The 17,995-nt window shown below is 41.8% G+C and overlaps 1 protein-coding gene across 2 annotated transcripts; it reads right to left on the reverse strand.

Annotated features, from left to right (window-relative positions):
* Positions 1-2,030: 2,030 nt before the first annotated feature.
* On the reverse strand, positions 2,031-15,997 carry IL36A (interleukin 36 alpha). 2 transcript variants are annotated; one of them, XM_053590027.1, is made up of 5 exons: positions 15,863-15,997; positions 5,379-5,487; positions 4,729-4,868; positions 2,753-2,966; positions 2,031-2,267 (listed from the first exon to the last, which is right to left on the reverse strand). In XM_053590027.1, the coding sequence occupies exons 1-4, from the start codon at positions 15,908-15,910 to the stop codon at positions 2,754-2,756; spliced, it is 510 nt and encodes a 169-aa protein (XP_053446002.1). In that variant the 5' UTR covers positions 15,911-15,997; the 3' UTR covers positions 2,031-2,267; position 2,753. The 2 variants fall into 2 exon arrangements, with proteins under 2 accessions (XP_053446002.1, XP_053446003.1); XM_053590028.1 differs by lacking the exon at positions 15,863-15,997 and adding an exon at positions 5,816-6,060.
* Positions 15,998-17,995: the final 1,998 nt, after the last annotated feature.

Below are 17,995 nucleotides of genomic sequence, written 5' to 3' on the forward strand. Positions count from 1 at the left end.
TCTAGGCTGATGTTCCTCTGAGGGCCTGATGCGTCTTAGGCTCAGTAAAGCAGTACTCTGGGTCAGCCCTGTCCTGGGAGTCAGCCAGAACCTGCCATTCGATCCTATAATTCCTTTACTAGGTTCATACCCAGAAGAACAAAATTCACAATATAACAAAGACATCTGTACCAGAATGTTTATTGCAGCCCAATTCATAATTGCTAATTCATGGAAGAAGCCCAAGTGCCCATCAACCCACGAATGGACTAGCAAAATGTGGTACATGTATACCATGGAATACTATGCAGCCTTAAAGAAAGATGGAGACTTTACCTCTTTCATGTTTACATGGATGGAGCTGGATCATATTCTTCTTAGCAAAGTATCTCAGGAATGGAAGAAAAAGTATCCAATGTACTCAGCCCTACTATGAAGCTAAATTATAGCTTTCACATGAAGACTATAACCCAACTATAGCACAAGACTATGGGGAAAGGGCCAAGGAAGGGGAATGGAGGGGGGAGGTTTTGGTGGAGGGAGGATAATGGGTGGGGCCACATCTATGGTGCATCTTAGAATGGGTACAGGTGATTACACTAATGTACACAGCTATGATTTAACAATAAAAAAAAGAAAAAGAAAAAAAAAGTGTAGGATATATCCCAAGAGGAACTAAGAGAAAATGTCATAAATTGTATGCATTTACCCGAAAACTAAAAAGAATAAAAATAAGTAAACACAAACTCCCAAAGAAATTGAACTTCTTCTCTCAGAAAAAGTTCAGGCAATGCCAAACTGGCCAGATTCCTCCCCAGCCCGGCATTTAGGAGACCATGTACCCTAGTCAGTCCAAGAGCATCCCAGTTTACACCTGTTAACCCATGGTAATTATTAACAGAGCCTTTTCAGGCTCCTAAGTGTCCTGCTCACCCCACAGGTTTAGAGAAATGACGTAGGGTATGGTGGAGCCAAAACAGTTCTCCCTTTTTGCAGGAACCATTAGCAATGAAAAACTCAAGGAATGCTGTCCTGTTTCCAGGAAAAATGTAATATCTGACAGCAACATGATCACTCAAATACTGAAGGGTAGAAGGTATGCGGATGGGACCAGGAGGTTGGGGCATTGCCTGCTGGCCATACATGTGCTCAGGAAAAGAGGATCTGTACATCTTTCTCCAAAGCCTGGGACAAGTAAGAATATAATGGAGAGTAAAAAAATCACAATAGAACTATTCGGAGTATTTTGGGAATCACGGTATTGCAAAGAATCAAGTTTCAACTGATATTCTGTAACAAGACAACCTGTTTGAAAAAAAAAAAAAAAGAGGAAAAGCTAACCATTCAAAACAAATATGCTCTGGATGAGTGAGAGAGATCCATGTCAGTTTTCAGTTTGTGAGTTTATGGGGAAAATACCCAACTCAACTCTTGGAAACCCTTGCCAGGACAAAGCAGGGGGAGTTTTTCAGCTAGCTATGCACCTGCCTTGTGTGCTGAACTATAGAGTATGATTTCTTTTCAAGAAGCACTATTTGTCCAACCCATCCCAATAGTGAAGCCTGGGAGAGCCTGGGGTTAAGGAGATACCACCCTCCCCAGTGATTTTACTTGGGATTTAAATGAAATACTTCACATGAGCCTGCTTTATAAGCTATTAATATAAAACTCCTTATAAAGGCAAGGAATCAATATTATAAGTATGATATTCCATTAAAATCATTCCATTGATGGGCGGCGCCTGTGGCTCAGTCGGTAAGGCGCCGGCCCCATATACCGAGGGTGGTGGGTTCAAACCCAGCCCCGGCCAAACTGCAACCAAAAAATAGCCGGGCGCTGTGGCGAGCGCCTGTAGTCCCAGCTACTCGGGAGGCTGAGGCAAGAGAATCGCTTAAGCCCAGGAGTTGGAGGTTGCTGTGAGCTGTGTGAGGCCACGGCACTCTACCGAGGGCCATAAAGTGAGACTCTGTCTCTACAAAAAAAAAAAAAAAAAAAAAAAAAAAAAAAATCATTCCATTGATAACAGAGCAATTGAGATGACAAAATTTTTATTCCACAAATTTAACTCTTCATGAGAGCCAGTGATGAGGTGTTAGGTGAAAGCTTCATAAACAACAGCAGTTCATCATCCAGACTAGCCCCAGAACATGTAACTTCACTAAGACAAAAGCCAAGCCCAGGGAGGGCTCTGCTTTCTTTTTGCTTTCTTCTTTTTGGTGGAACTTCTCTAACTGCCTCTTCTTGCCAGCATCCAAAAGGTCTTGATATAATACCACAGAGAAATGTACCTGAAAATCCAGACACCTGGGCTTAAAATTCCACAGTCACCAAACCCATTTCTTAGAACATTATTAGCAAGTATGTAAAGTAGTTTTATTTATTAGTTTAGTAAAAATCCATATTTTAGCTATGTAGCCATGGCAAAGACCTTCAACTTCTCTGGACTATTGCTACATGGGCCTTTGGAGAAGGCACATAAGCCAATCCTAGCACTTAGGTCTCTGCACAGATATATTGGGAGGCTGTGATAAATCTTTGGGTGCAAAGCCCATCAACAGGTTCTCCCTTCCAATTCTAGGCTAAAATTGTACTGTGTATTCCCCATTGAACCTGAGTTCAACTTCTGAAAATTGGATGTGATTGTGGCAACTCTTACTTCCTTGCTGAATGGGTCAGTGTGACAGTGCTCATCTCAGAAACACTTTGAGAGCTAGGACAGGGGACCAAATGCAAGATTCTCTGCACAGAGAGCAACCTCCAACTCCAGACTAACCTTAACTCTGTATAGTTAGCTCAAAGTCAGCCATGTTGTCTGTCCCCAGTTCTTGGGTAAGAATGACAGGAGAGCCTCCTTCCGAGCTAACAGCAATGAACCAGCCGGGGAAGACCACAGACTCAAAGGTGGAGTTCCTGCCACTCTGGTTGTGGTAGAAGAGAAAGGGCTTCACAGGCTCCGGTTCCTTGTACAAATCCATTATTTTCTGTTCCTGGAGGTTGAAAAGGAAACCCCAGACAGAAACATAACTGCTTGGATTGTTTCACATTCTTTATACATTGGTAATTTTTGTCCAAGATAGCATTCCCCACTCATTAAAGCAGGCCTAGAGGCTTCTGCTTCATATTATAGGATAAAAACAAAGCATAAACCTTGAATACTTTTATATATGTTAAGATTATGGTTGCAACCTTAGGCCACAAATTTCCATGGTTTTTAATGTAAGACTCTGAAAGAAGATGTTGATATAAAATGTTTTGAAAATACAACATACAGGGTTAGCCATTACCTGTTGATTAGAAATGCAGAAACTCAAATAATAGTTACATTAAATTGTTTGTGAGTTTTACAGGTGTGGGAGGCTGAGGCAGATGGTTCGCCTGAGCCCAGGAGTTCAAGACCAGCCTGAGCAAGAACAAGACCCCCATCTCTAAACAAGAAAGATAGTTAGGCATTGTGATGGGCACCTGTAGTCCCACCTACTTGGGGGGCTGAAGCAAGAGGATTGCTTGAACCCAAGAGTTTGAGGTTGCTGTGAGCTATGATACCACAGCACTCTACCAATGCCAACAAAGTGAGACTCTGTCTAAAAAAAAAAATGTTCATGAGTTTCAAGCCAGTTAAATGGATTAAAACAGACTTTCATGAATTCAGAAACAGGTTTTCCCATAGATCTCATATTTCTCCACCCTCAGCACTATCAACATTTTAGGCAAAATAATTCTTTGTTGTCACGGGCATCCTGTGCATTACAGGATGTTTAGCAAAAGCGTGGAATCTACCTAATAGATGCAAGTAACACATTTTCCCATCTGCAGTTGTGACAACCAAGAATATCTCCAGAAGTTGACAAATATCCAGGAAGCAAAAACACCCGTTTTATGACTCGGATTTTATGACTCGGCGCCTGTTGCACAGTAGTTACGACACTAGCCACATACACCAAGGCTGGCGGGTTGGAACCTGGCCCGGGCCAGCTAAGTAACAATGACAAATGCAACAACAAAAAAAATAGCCAGGCGTTGTGGCGGGTGCTTGTAGTCCCACGTATTTGGGAGGCTGTGGCAAGAGAATTGCTTAAGCCCAAGAGTTTGAGGTTGCTGTGAGCTGTGACGCTATGGAACTCTACCATGGGGCAACAAAGAGAGACTCTGCCTCAAATAAATAAATAAATAAATAAATAAATAAATAAATAAATAAATAAATAAATAAAAGAAAATCACTGTTTCATATCTTGTCATCAAGTTGAGTGTCTGCCTATGCTTGTTTACCAAAAAGGGCTTCCTGGCTGCTCCCTGACCTTTGTACAAAGCCTGTGTAATTTATCTTCCTATAACTTAGAGTATTTTTTAATAATGGAAAATCACAATTATTAAAATGTTACAGAGAATTGTTTTTTTCTTTTAAAATTGCAAATGATGTTTTGGCTAAAAGATGTTTCAGTAAGCTCATCTGCTTTGTGATAATTAATTAACTGCTAAAAATCTCTGCTGATTTTCTATTATACGTGTGGGTGAAAAATAAAATAAAACAAAATTTAGCAAGATATTTTTCAAATATTCCTACAATATTTTTGTTATTCTTTCATAATACATACAACTCCAAAGAAACCAAAAATAAATATACCGAAGGATAATAAATCAGCTGTCACTTAAAAGTTTCTAAAATCTGAGTTTCCATCAAATGAACACTTTGTAAAACAAATAGGCTCCTCTCCTAGTCAGGCACTGACAGGACACATCTTCCACACTCACCTGCAGCTGCAGGGTAGGCTGCTCCCCGACCTTTGTACAAAACAGGCAGAGCTCTGGCTCCTTCAGTCCCAGATAGATAGGGTTCCCTCTGTCTTTCTCAAGGGTCTCCGGATGCTGGCATGGTATTAAGGTAACAGTGACTGGGAATATGATGTGGAAAAAGGCATTCAGGTGCTCTTTCCAAAACAGTATCTTTAAACCAGAGACAGTAATCTCTAAACCAGAGTTTTAAGGGTGGTCGAGGCTGAACTCTGCTAACTGATGCTCACAGAGTGGTCACCCCTCCACCCACCACCTAACCCAGACACTTATCTCATCTTTGGCCGATTCCTTCCATTAGAGAAGTCAGCCTTTCATGGATTCCCATAGACCCCAGTTTTTTGTCCTAGTCTTACTACTGAGAGTTCCACAGGAAACATCTTCTACCATTTTCCATAGGCTAACCCCTCAGACTCCGTTGAATCTTCTCTCTCTTCTCTGACTACATGACCATAGTCACAGAACAACCCTCTGCATTCTCTCTGCTCATTATTGACCATGAGATGCTCTTCTGTCCAGATAGGCCCAGTTAACAAGCCTACTGTGGGATAGGAAGCACAAGACCCATGACTGGCCAAAGGGGCTGCCTTCCACAGACTGTGGCTACTCACCTGAAACTGTGTGTTGCTTCCTTGGGACTGCTATGAGGGTCTGGCCCTGAAGGATCCACACCCGGTGATTGATATCCTGGATGTTTCCCATCTGAGGGTATAAAGCTGTCTACAGAAAAAGGCAAAATGCAAATGTATGAGGATGAGGACACAAATTATCCCGCCCCCCTCACCAGTTTTTGACTCTTCCAAGAGGATCTTTAACTTTGCCCATTATGACAGTGTTGTCTCAGAACTGCCAAGGAGTGGAGTTGTTTATGTTCAGACTGACTCTGGGAAAGGACCTGAGTCAGTCCTAAGCCACGGTTTGACCTTAGACCAGAAGAAGGGCTGGGGACCACCCCAACAGTGATCCCAATCAGAATATAAACTCCCAGAACTTCCCCCAGCTCCCTTAGATTTTGGATACAGTCTACTCCAAGCAGAAGCAGCTGTACCTGTTTAAGCCTAGACTCAGAGCATTAATGTATGTGTAACAGAAACAATGAGGCCCAGAAGCAAGAGAACATCAGAGGTCACCAGACGTCCTGCTATCAGCCACATCTATAACCTATTACAGAGAACCCATGTTCTTGATATTGTGAACTCCTGCTTCCACCACATTCTGATAGGATTTAGCAGAGCCCAGGCCTTTAATCCACATGAGCAAGCAAGGAGGTTCTGCCTTGCTGGGGCTGGGACTTCCCTGGGCTAGGACTGCCCAGGACTCTGGGTATTTGTTGGTTCCCAGTGATTCTTTATATAAAAGGTACAGTTGTGTCTTACTCAAGCAACCTGAATGAGAAGGTCGTGCTTATCTTGTAAGAGCAACAACCAGGAAATATATTCATAGACACTGAAGTTAGAAAGATTATGGGACTTCCCTGGAGCCAATGACTAATCTCTGATGCCACAAAATGACACATTGGAATGTCATTCCTGAGAGCAGAAGCCCCCAGTCAGGAGCAGACTGAGAAGGGTCTCTTAAGACCTGTGTAGCTTCTACACACTCCAGGTCCACAGTCACTCAGAGTACTCTCTGCCACTCTCAAGCCAGAAACACACTGATGCCAGTGGGTCCTCCTCTAGCTTCTCAGAGTCACTATGCAAGCTTCTTCCCCACTGAGGGAGTCACTCAGCAAGACTCACTCCTGTGGAACCTGCCCCTCTTACTGTGAATCATTATCCTGGTAGAGGGTGTGATGGTTAATTGTAGGTGACAACTTGACCTGATTAAGTCAAAAAATTAAGGAATACTTGTAGAATTAGTAAAGCATTATTTTGGTGTGTGTTTGTGAGGGTATTTCCAGAGGAATTGATATGTGTAAGTCAGTAGACCGAGTGAGAAAGTCTGCCCTCAGTGTGGGCAGACACCGTCCAATCAGCTGAAGAGTTGTATAGAAAGAAAAAGACAGGAAAAAAGATGATTGTCTATCTCTCTCCTAGAGCTGTGACACTAGCCTTTGGACTCTATGACTTCCACTAGTGGCTCCCAGGGCCTCAGGTCTTTGATCTTAAGTCTTACGCCATAAGCTTCCCTGGTTGTAAGGCACTAGGACTTGGACTGAGTGCACCACCAGCATTCCAAGGGCTTCAGCTTACAGATGGCCTATAATGGGACTTCTTAGCCTCCACAGTTATGTGACCCAATACCCTAATACATCCCGTCTTATAGACTGTCTTCTCATAGAATAAGGTTTTCAAAAAGTATACGGAAAATATATATTATGAAAAAAACTATGCCTGTAGTTCAAATTTTTTTCTTGCACCAATGTAAACTTATATTTACTCATTATAACATGTCTGAATGAGATCTAATTTGAGGAACAAAGGATAAGTTATCAGTTAATAAAAAGCCCCTTTCAAAGCAACATGAAATCTGCCAAAACTGAAGCAAGAACAAACATCAAATGTATGGTGAAGCTTGGGTGGAAGAATGGTGGAATCATTGATATTTTATGAAAAGTTCTGGGGGAAAATGCCTTAAAATTAGCAGGTTACAAAGGGTGACTCATTTTAAGAAGGGGTGATATGATGTTGAAGATGAAGCCCACAGCGTCAGACCATCCACATCATTTTTTGAGGAAAAATTTAATCTTATTCATGCCCTAATTTAAAATGAATGAAGATTAATAGCAGAAACAATAGGCAACATCATAGACATCTTGGCTGGTCCAACTTATACATTTCTGACTAAAACATAAAGTTGAGCAAACTTTTCACTCAATGAGTGCCAAAACTGTTGCACCCAGATCAGATGTAGAAAAGAATAGAGCTATCCTGAATAATTTCTTTGAAAAGTTATTATTATTATTTTTTTGAGACAGAGTCTCAAGTTGTTGCCCTGGGTAGAATGCCATGGCATCACAGCTCATAGCAACCTCAAACTCTTGGGCTTTAGCGATTCTCTTGCCTCAGCCCCCCAAATAGCTGGGACTACAGGCACCTGCCACAACTCCCGGCTATTTGTTGTTGTTGTTGTTGTTGTTGTTGTTGTCGCAGTTGGCATTGTTATTTTAGCTGACCTGGGCCAGGTTTGAACCCACCAGCCTTGGTGTATGTGGCAGACACCCTATCCACCAAGCTACAGGCACTGCTCTTTTTGAAAACTTCTAACAGAAAATGAAACATGGCTTTACCAGTATGGTCCTGAAACAAACACAGTCAAAAGCAATGCTACCAAAAGGTGAAAGTTTTGGGCAGGGACCAAATCTGCAGATGGTAGATACAGGCAGGGAGGGCAATACCTTGAAACAAACAATCTGGGGACCAATGGACCAAGGGACTGCAGGAAAATGCAGAACACCTGCCAATCATTTGGTACCATTCTCACCTCCCATAAGCCTGCACCCAGACAAGGCCAAGAAAAGGAAACCACCTGCGAGTCCTTAGTATTTTTCTCCACTCAAGGAGACTGACCCATTCCTCTCTCTGGGACATACTTTCACTTTGTATAGCTTCTTTCTTTTCTGCAATAAAAGCTGTTTGCATGGAATTGCATCCTGTCTGCAATCTGGAGAACTGGCCTTGCTTGTGATTCTTCCAAGCAAGGAGCCAAAGAACTAGGACAATAGTCAGATAAGAGGCCAGGCTTGACAGAAGTGGTCAAGTCAAAGCAAAAGCAGACTGGTCAACAGCAAAGTCATGGCAACAGTTTTGGGGGGATGCTCAAGGCATTTTGCTTTTTGACTTGCTGCTGGAGGGCCAAAGAATAATAGCGTCTACTTCTAAAGAGAGTGTTTGGAGAAAGTTAATGAAAGTTTAGCAAAAAAACACCTGGGGAAGCTTTACCTAGAGTCTTTCTCTACTGAGATAATTCTCCTGTTTATTCCTCACATCAAACAAGGGCAATTTTGCAAGAGTTTCCATGGAAAGCCATGAAGCATCCACCGGATGGTGATTTGACTCCTTCTATCTTCTTTTTGTCTTCTAATTTAAAAAATTTTTAAAGGATATCCATTTTTCTCAGTCAATAATGTAAAAAAAAGTTTGCATTGACATGGTTAAATTCCTAGGACCCTCAGTTCTTTAGGGGTGGACTAAATACATGGTATCATCACTTACAAAAGTGTTTTGAAATTGATAAGGCTTATGTTGACAAATAGTTTATATTATTTATTTTTATCTTTTAATTCTATTTCACACAAAGTTTTTGAAGTCTTCTTGTATACCTATCCATATACAGTCATTCCTCAGTAGTGGAGGGGGATTATTTCCCCGCCCCTGTGCATAACAAAATTCACAGATGCTCAAGTCATGCAGTCCACCCTGCAGAGCTCATGGATGCAAAACTAGACCTTGTGCATGTGTGGGTTCCACAAACCACAGACATATATGGTATTTTCAATCTGTGGTTGGTTGAACCCACCAAGGACTGACTCGTCTGTGTGTGTGTGTGTGTAAAAACACATATCCTATCCCATATATCCATATAACAGTGAGGACAGGAGCCTGGAGGCAGGATGCCCCAGTGCTGTGAGCCTACCATGTCTGAAATTAGGTCCTCCACAAATGAAAGCTGAGGCAGGGCTTTGTTTCAAACCTTCAGCCCACCTGAGTTCACAGCTGCTGTAGAAGATCCTAGAACATGTCAGCTTCACATCTTATGGGATTACATCTCAGGGGCAACTCAGTTGATTAGGAAAGAGATTGGTGGATAGATGTCCCAGTTTCCTTATCCTCTGGTGAGACAATATGAAGATTTCTCAGAGAGTCCCAAGTGGAACCTAGCCCCAGTTGAACCAGCTCACTAGAATTCCCTTTATTGGCTTTCGTGGGATCCCCTACATACGCTCCCTGCACACTGAGTCAGCTTTGGGGAGAACCCAAACTAAGATAGTACTTCAGTGTTCAAAAGCAAGAGATTTGTATTCAAAAGCTATGCCTTCAGAATTAAGCTTTGCAACTTTCAGAATTGTGCATTTGGCAAAATCCTATCACATCCCTGATCCTCCAGATGACTTTTATATGAAATGCATCATACCTTGTGGGCTAAAGAAGAGTGTGAAAAGCTCTTCTTAAGTGACAGCTTCCTAGAGCAGCTGACCTAATACATCATACATTCCCCTATGTCTGTTACCAGGCCCCAGATCGACCTGTTTATCTCTGCCAGCATTTTTGCCATGACCACCAGTAGATCATCCCAAATCTTGCTCTTTGTGCCGCCTTCTCAGTAGCCTTCATGGCTGCATGAGGATTCCTGCCTGTTCACATCCTGTCTCCTACCTGGGTATCCTTACTGCACAACAGGATATAAAAGGCCATTAGGATCTTGTCCCAGGTAGCCCCACATCGATCCTTTAGGAGCATGGAATCATTAAAACCCCACTTTTAAATATGCAGCAGGCGTCACTGTATAAAAAGTAGGATCATATTCAAAGTGAGTCTATGAAAAGGTGCTGTCCCACTTATCCATTAGGATGAAATAGCTTCTCTACACAAAAAAGAAATTCCAGAGCCTATGACATCACTTACATAAGACTGTATCCACTTGGAGTCCTTGACAGAGGAAGCCCAGGGTCCTTCTCTGAGGTGCAAAGAAGCAAACAGCCAGAACTCATACTGCCCAAGGTGATCTACAACTTCAATACAACTCCTATCAAAATACCAATATCATTTTTCACAGTTTTAGAAAATATAATTCTATGCTTTGTTTGGAATCAGAAAAGAGCCAAAATAGCCAAAGCAATCTTAAGGAAAAAAAAAAAAAATCTGGAGGCATCACATTACTAGACTTCAAACTATACTACAAGGCTACAGCAACCAACACAGCATGGCATTCACACCTAGAGACATGGACCAACCACATAGGACAGAGCCCCCAATATGAAACAATCTACATATGGCCAACTTTCTTTGACAAAATAGACAACAACATACACTGGAAAAAGAATCCCTATTCATTAAATGATGCTGCGAATATTGGATAGCCACATCTAGAAGAATAAAACAGGACCCCTATCTCTCACTATTCACAAAAAATTAATTCAAGATGGATAAAAACCTTAACTGTAAAGCATGAACCATAAGAATTCTAGAATAAAATGTAGAAAAGCCCATCTAGATATTAGCCTAGCCAAGGAACTTGTGACTAATACCCCAAAAGCAATTACAGAAATGACAAAAATCAGTAAATTAAAACAAAATAAGTAAATAAGTATATACGTAAATTAAAAGGTTTTGCACAGCTAAGGAAATAACAGAGCAAATAGACAACCCACAGAATGGGATAAAATACTTACAAACTCTATATCCAATAAAGGACTAATATCCACAATCTACAAACAACTCAAACAAACCAGTCAGAAAAAACAAACCACCCCATTAAAAAGTGGACAAAAAATATGAACTGTAGTTTTTGAAAAGAAGATAGATGCAAGGCCAACTAACACATGAAAAAATGTTCAATGTTACTAATTATCAGGGAAATGCAAATTAAAACACAATGTGTTATCTCCTTACCCCAGTTAGAATGGCTTTTATTTAAAAAAATCTAGAAACAATAAATGCTGGTGTGGCTGCAGAGAGAAAGGATCACCTGTACACTGTTGATGAGACTGCAAATTACCACAACCTCTATGAAAAACAGTATGGAGATTTCTCAAAGAACTACAAATTGGCCTAACATTCAACTCAAGTAATCCTACCACCGAACATCTACTCAAAGGAAAAGAAGTCACTTTATCAAAAAGACAACTGTACTCAAAGTTTATTGCAGCACAGTTCATAATTGCAAAGATGTAGAATCAACACCAGTTTGTTAATTCATGAGAGTATTAACAAAATGTGGTATATGTATACCATGGATTGCAACTCAGCCATTAAAAGGATGAATTTATGTTTTTTGAAGAAATTTGGATGGAACTGGAACCACAATCTTAAGAGAAATATCTCAAGAATGGAAAAAACAAACACCATATGTACTCTCTAATAAACTAGAACTGAGGGCCACACATGTACACAGAGGCAAGTAAAAGTCATTGGAAATCCAGGGAGGAGGTTGTGGGGAAAGGCAGGGAGGAGCAAAATCCTACCTAATGAGTACATAGAACATTGCTTGGGTGATGGGAAAGCATTACAAAAGCTTCTCATGTAACATAAGCATTTGTGCCAGATTAAAGACCAATAAAACAAGAATATTCTCAAGAGCAGAATTTCTCAAGTGAATAATTGAAAAGGTACTTCAAGCAGAGAATTCTCTATAGTAAAGTATATTTTCTGAGAAACAACTCCTTATCTGTTACTGTGCCCTGGTGCTTAAGTATGAGGCACCAAGTGACCATCTATACAAAACTGTCCTGTGTGATTTAAGTTCTTTCCAATTGTCAAGTCATAAAATCAAACTTACCTGGTGGCAGTTTATTGCAAAATAAGAATGGCATATCCAGAATTGAGCCCATGTAGGACCAGATGTCATAGGTAAGATTCATGAGCAGGTTACCAGACCACTGCATCACCCACCACAGTTGCACCATGGCTTCCACTTATGGCCATATGGTTCCATACAACCAGATTAATAAGGAGGAAAAATGCTAGCATGGATCACATATGGTTCACTTCAATACAGCCAAAAATAAGCCAAAAATTGATGGCATTATAGCCACATTTTAGCTATATGTAGTGGCCTTAAAAGATAGCCAAGAATAAAAATGTTCAAAGGCAGAGGTAGGAAATAAAAATGGCTCAAGGAGAGAATACATATGGATTCCTGGGCAGTGGCCACTAACCTGGCTGGCTGGTCAGAAGCCTGAACCATAAGAAGATGTGGAGTAGAAGCACATGAATGGGTGTATGAGTGTAGGCTCAAAGCGTAAAAATATTTGTATCATATGTTAATGTCCACCAGAAAGCACTAATGACAGAAGAGCCCCTGAACAACCAAGCAGATAAAATGACTGCCAGTTATTAGCCAGCCTTTGTCTTCAGCCACCCCAGAACTAGCACAAACGCCACATAAACAGTGTGGCTATGGTGGCAGAGGTTGGCACTACACATGAGTCTTATAGGAGGCACTGCCACTTACCAAGGATGACTTGGACCTGACAGCTACAGAAACCAATGCTGAATCTCTAATGTAGATCACCCCACTGTAAAGCATGAACCATAAGAATTCTAGAATAAAATGTAGAAAAGCCCATCTAGATATTAGCCTAGCCAAGGAACTTGTGACTAATACCCCAAAAGCAATTACAGAAATGACAAAAATCAGTAAATTAAAACAAAATAAGTAAATAAGTATATACGTAGCTGATCTCATGGTGACAATCCGAGTACATCAGGCCCCTTCCCTCCTGGTTGGGCAGCCATTTGTCCTCACAGGGATGGATGCATATTCTTGGTGTGGGTTTCTTTTCCTGCCTTCAGAATCTCAGCTATATCCAGGTGCCTATAAAATCCCACCCAATATGACTTCCAACCAGGGGACTCCAAGACAACATAACATCTAACCAAGAAACTTATCTTCTCATCAAGAAAGAGCTGGTACAGGTCTATACCCATAAGACTACTCAATAGTGTGCTGATAAATTTTTTATAACTGGCTCTCCAGAAAGCAAACAAAGCAATAGCCCTTATTTGTAGTAGTTGTTAATTTCCATGAGTACTCCTATCATGGGCAACTTAAAGCTACCAACTGGCTCAAGAAATCCTGAAAATGTAGCAATTGACCCTTGAAAGCCAGTATAAGCTGACTCCACTACTTCTCTGGATCCACTGGTCAATCCAGAAGTGGCCAACCTGATGGAGCATTGTATGACCTATTGCAGGTACACCTGAAGCTCTGTGTCTGGAAGGATGGGATGCCACCCTCTAGATGCAACATGTGCAGGAGGAGGTAGAGCTGCTTTTATACATGAAGGCAAGGAGGAATAGGTATGTAATATTTGTTGAACCCATGTGATACATTAAACATCTCTTAGTATTCCCTTACCTAATTATAATTATGAATGGACACATGCAGAAATCCTAATCTAAGAAAGATATGATCACCAGACAGTGAGAGCTTTGATCACATCACCAGGAAAGCCACTAGGAGATGATGGAACATGCCATGAGTCCAATTGTAGAAATGGGTGCTGTAGGCCATTCTCTAACATCCCTCTGCAAAATTTCCCTTCAGGAAAAAAGACCCATGGGAAGCATGATGGATCTGCTTGCAAACCTATGTAAAGGACGCAGCTATGTAACATAAAGGCAGATTGTGATGGGCCTGGAGGTGTGCCTCTCAGGTCTCCCTTTAAGAGAACTTGTTATAAGGAAACAGTCAGAAGACAGTCTCCAGCTGCCACAACTTTGGGTCCACTGTAGTGTCTGTGCCAAGGCCACTCCCTCCCTGGGCTTCCCCGAGCCAGTGAGGGAGTGTAGACAGGCCTTCCCTGCTGATGTGGAACATCTCTAGAGATAAGCTTTGTTCTGGGCTCTCCATCCACCCTGCTGAGACTTTCTCAGAGCTCACAGCTGCACTACAGTCTGATGATCTCCCTACCCACTCTTCCTTCTTTTCTCTTTTTTTTCATTGGTGTCAGTACTGCCTCAGTCTGAAGGCTCTTCTTACCTACTTCTGATACCTCTCTCTTTTGTCCTTCATAGACATATGTCTCATTAAATCTCTCAGGATCTTCTCTTTCAAGTACCTGAACTGACGGGACATATCACCATGAATAAATTCCAGGAACATGAAGAAGCAAGATGTATACAATTTGATTTCATTTATATAATGTTTTAAAACATGCTACACTAAACAATATCTATTTTGGATATGTATATATTGGTGGAAATTATAACAAAATGCAAGGGAACAGTTATTATCAAATTTAGAGTGGCACATCATGGGAAGAAAGGAGACAGGATAGACACAGGTATACAGGGCTCCCAACTCCTACTCCTGTTTCTTCAGCTGGGTAATGAGTTCATGCAAGTCCCTTTTACTTGCACCTTGGATATGTTTGTTATAAATATTCCTTCTTACCTACTCAATATTTATTTTAAGCCACAGAAAGAAAGTGGGTCTTAAAGTGATTTCCTGAATTTTATGGAAATAATAAAAACAACACAACAATAGCTATCATTAATTGAGTGCTTTCACAATCTAATCTGCTTGTTAAATTCTTTAACAATTTTTAAAACCATATGTAAATCTAACCAAAACAAAATAAACTAATAAATTATTTGAAAGATAGAAATGAACCAGATGTCAGTAATAAAGATTAAAAAATAAGTAAGTCCTATTGGAAAACCAGAAAATCCTTTCTCTAAATTTTACAGAAAGAAAAAAATAAAATAAAACCATTTATGAATATTTTAAGTGTAAATACATGATATTAAAATTCAAAGGCAAGGACCCACAGAAAATAGAAACACTTATCCCTCTCCATAGACTTGGACCCCCACTTGAGGCAACCCTGGGGTGAGCTCCTACAGACAGAATGATGTGCACACTTCGAGTGCAGAAAAGAAGGTTTGCTTTCCCAATCTATGGCCTCTAGCATATTGGCAAAATTAATAACCACAATTTGCTTTAAACAGAAAGCATGTGATTGACAAAGAAAAACTATCTTAAATTCAAATATTAAAGGGGGCAGAAGCGAGATGGCCAACTGGAACCAGCTTTCCACAAAGGCTACCATCCAGAAGGAGAGTTAGAGGACAGAAGTTCAGCAAGTAAGCTGATAGTTTGAAGGTGAGCCAAGAGAGAAGGTTGAAGAACACACATCAAATCTGCTGAGGCAAGCTGCAACCCCAAGAAAACAAACAATAGGTACAAAATCCATCACCAAGCAGACAGGAGTCCCCTCCCCCATGAGAACGGTTTGCAGTATACTTTATACAAACAAGCAAGCAGAGTTCAGATCTCCTCCTATATTATCCCATGAAAGAGACCCTCTAAAAACTGGAACTCCTTCCCCAGAGAGGACCCACTAGTGTGCCATGGCACTCTCCCACCAGGCATAAAACTATTTATTCTCTACCTGCAATTCCAAACCCCCAACACTACCCTCCACTCTTACCCCAATGTCTCGAAGACTGTCCCCCATGGAGTTCAGATTCTTGGGCATTTTCTCGAGAGGCGTGGACAAGGTGCGAGCTGTTTCAGGTCTGTGCTAATTCTGTGGCATGGTATAAAGAGACGACTGTGAACAAAGAGGGAGAGGGAGAAGCAGTGCCCTGTGGCTCAGAGCAGCAGTGGCAGCAGTGGGAACAATAGGCCTCACACTCCTGGGGATATTTTGGAGAGACACTCTCCACCTCCCCTGGCAATCAGAGAAAGCCAGGCCTTTATTCTGGTGACAGCCACTGGCAGAACAGATCTGGGACGGAAACGCAGGCCCTGTGAGTAAAGGGTATGCCTGAGGCGGTACTTGCCTGGGTGAGGTGTGGCAGGAACAGAGACTAGAATATGCATGCACAGATATGGCATACTCCCAGGGCTCAGCTGAGTCAGAAGTGCTGCCTTAGTGAGTCTAAGAAGCACCCAGTCCCCAGGGGAACACAGCTGAGACAAAAGCAGGCAGGGCAACAGCACCAGCCCAGGGAGAGGCAAGAACTGAGAGCTGAGTGTAAGCCCTAACCTCACCTGACCCAACACAGAGTGCAGCAGAGACAGAGATGCCAGCTCTGTGAGAAATGGCACAACAGCACTGGCACAGGGCAGGGCTGAGTTGCAGTTTCTGTGAACTTAAACAGTCCTGGCCTGCAGGGAAATAGAGCCGGGACAGAAACACTAATTCTGTGAGAATATAAGTGACAGCAACATCAATTTGGAGCAGGGCTGGAACTGAGTGAATAGCCCCAGCTTCCATTAAGCACCCAAGGTTGTCAGGGTTCAGCTCCCCATGCTGGCTGGTGGCAGAGTGTGGCGATCTGACTGAGGAGACATAGATCTTCCTGTGACACAGGCAGGTGCAAACCCCTAAGCATCTGCTCATTGGAGGGAACTGGGTCACAGCCCTGCAGATTTACCAGTGACTGGGTGTGACAGAGGTGCAAGGTGGGGAAGGAGGTATCAACCTTCCTGGACTAATTTATTTGCTGGGTGGGTCCTTCTGACTCCAAAGAGCACTGGAGCAAGTCATACTGAAGCTGCCAGCAGACTCCTGATATATAGTTGCTGGAGACCTTTTGAACTCTCCCACTTGAGAATGGGTGCTGACTGAGACAATTGATTTGGAACTCTTGACCTGGGCCAATCACCTGAGGACTATCCAAAGTGGTATACCCTGGGTGAGTGGTTGTGGGAAGGTTTGATTTTCCTTTTCTAGTTGTTGCCCATGGGGGCGGGGTGACTTAGTTGCTGGTATTTCTCCACACCTGAGACTTCAACCTAGAGTTACTGATTCACTAGGATTGGGCAGAGACCAGCTGAAAACAAGAAAGAGCCACTTAGCCACACCACACCAAGCAGGTCCCATGTGTCTCAGGCCATAGCATTGTATGGGTCCTTTGCAAAGCTGTAGGGGAAAAGGTACAGACACCAGTCCCAGATCTCGAGCAAAGGGCTGGTTAATCCCTAATCCAGGAGCCCCCAACCCAACTTTTCCTTATCTGTTCATCTAGCCAAACAGTGTAAAATAATCATGGGGAAGAATCAGCAGGAAAACTCTGGCAACATGAATAACCAGAGTAGATCAACTCCCCCAAGGAATGACATGGCAGACACACCAGAAGATCCCATTCATAAACAAATGGTTGAGATGTCAGAAGTTGAATTCAGAGTTTGGATTGCAAATAAGATTAATAAAATGGAGGTAAAGTTGGAATTATAAATTTAAGGAGCATTTCAAAAGTTGTCTCAAGAATTCAGTGAATTCAAAGACAAAAATCACTAAAGATTTTGACAATATGACAAGAACTTTCAGCCCTCAAAGATCTGAGAAATACAGTAGAATCCCTCAGTAACAGAATGAAAGCTGGCAGAAGAAAGCAATTCTGACATTGAAGACAAAGCTTTTGAACATTCCTAAATGCTCAAAGAGGAAGAGACAGGGAGAGCAAAAATGGATCATTCTCTCAGAGAGCTCTGGGATAATTTGAAGAAAACTAATATTCACATTATAGGAATTCCTGAAGGCGACGAGGTGGCTTTGAAAGGCCCAGATGCTCTACTCCATGAGATAATCAAGGACAACATCCCAGACATGCCA

This window comes from Nycticebus coucang, chromosome 4 (genome assembly GCF_027406575.1).
Source record: "Nycticebus coucang isolate mNycCou1 chromosome 4, mNycCou1.pri, whole genome shotgun sequence".
Classification (NCBI taxonomy): domain Eukaryota; kingdom Metazoa; phylum Chordata; class Mammalia; order Primates; family Lorisidae; genus Nycticebus; species Nycticebus coucang.

What these genes read in the sequence shown, in the direction of transcription:
- IL36A (XM_053590027.1), bottom strand. Translation starts at nt 15,910, where the DNA reads ATGCCCAAGAATCTGAACTCCATGGGGGACAGTCTTCGAGACATTGGG. An exon ending in GAAGCAACACACAGTTTCAG is followed by an intron (nt 4,869 to 5,378) that starts GTGAGTAGCCAC and finishes TCATATTCCCAG; the next exon opens with TCACTGTTACCTTAATACCA. An exon ending in AGCCTACCCTGCAGCTGCAG is followed by an intron (nt 2,967 to 4,728) that starts GTGAGTGTGGAA and finishes TTCAACCTCCAG; the next exon opens with GAACAGAAAATAATGGATTT.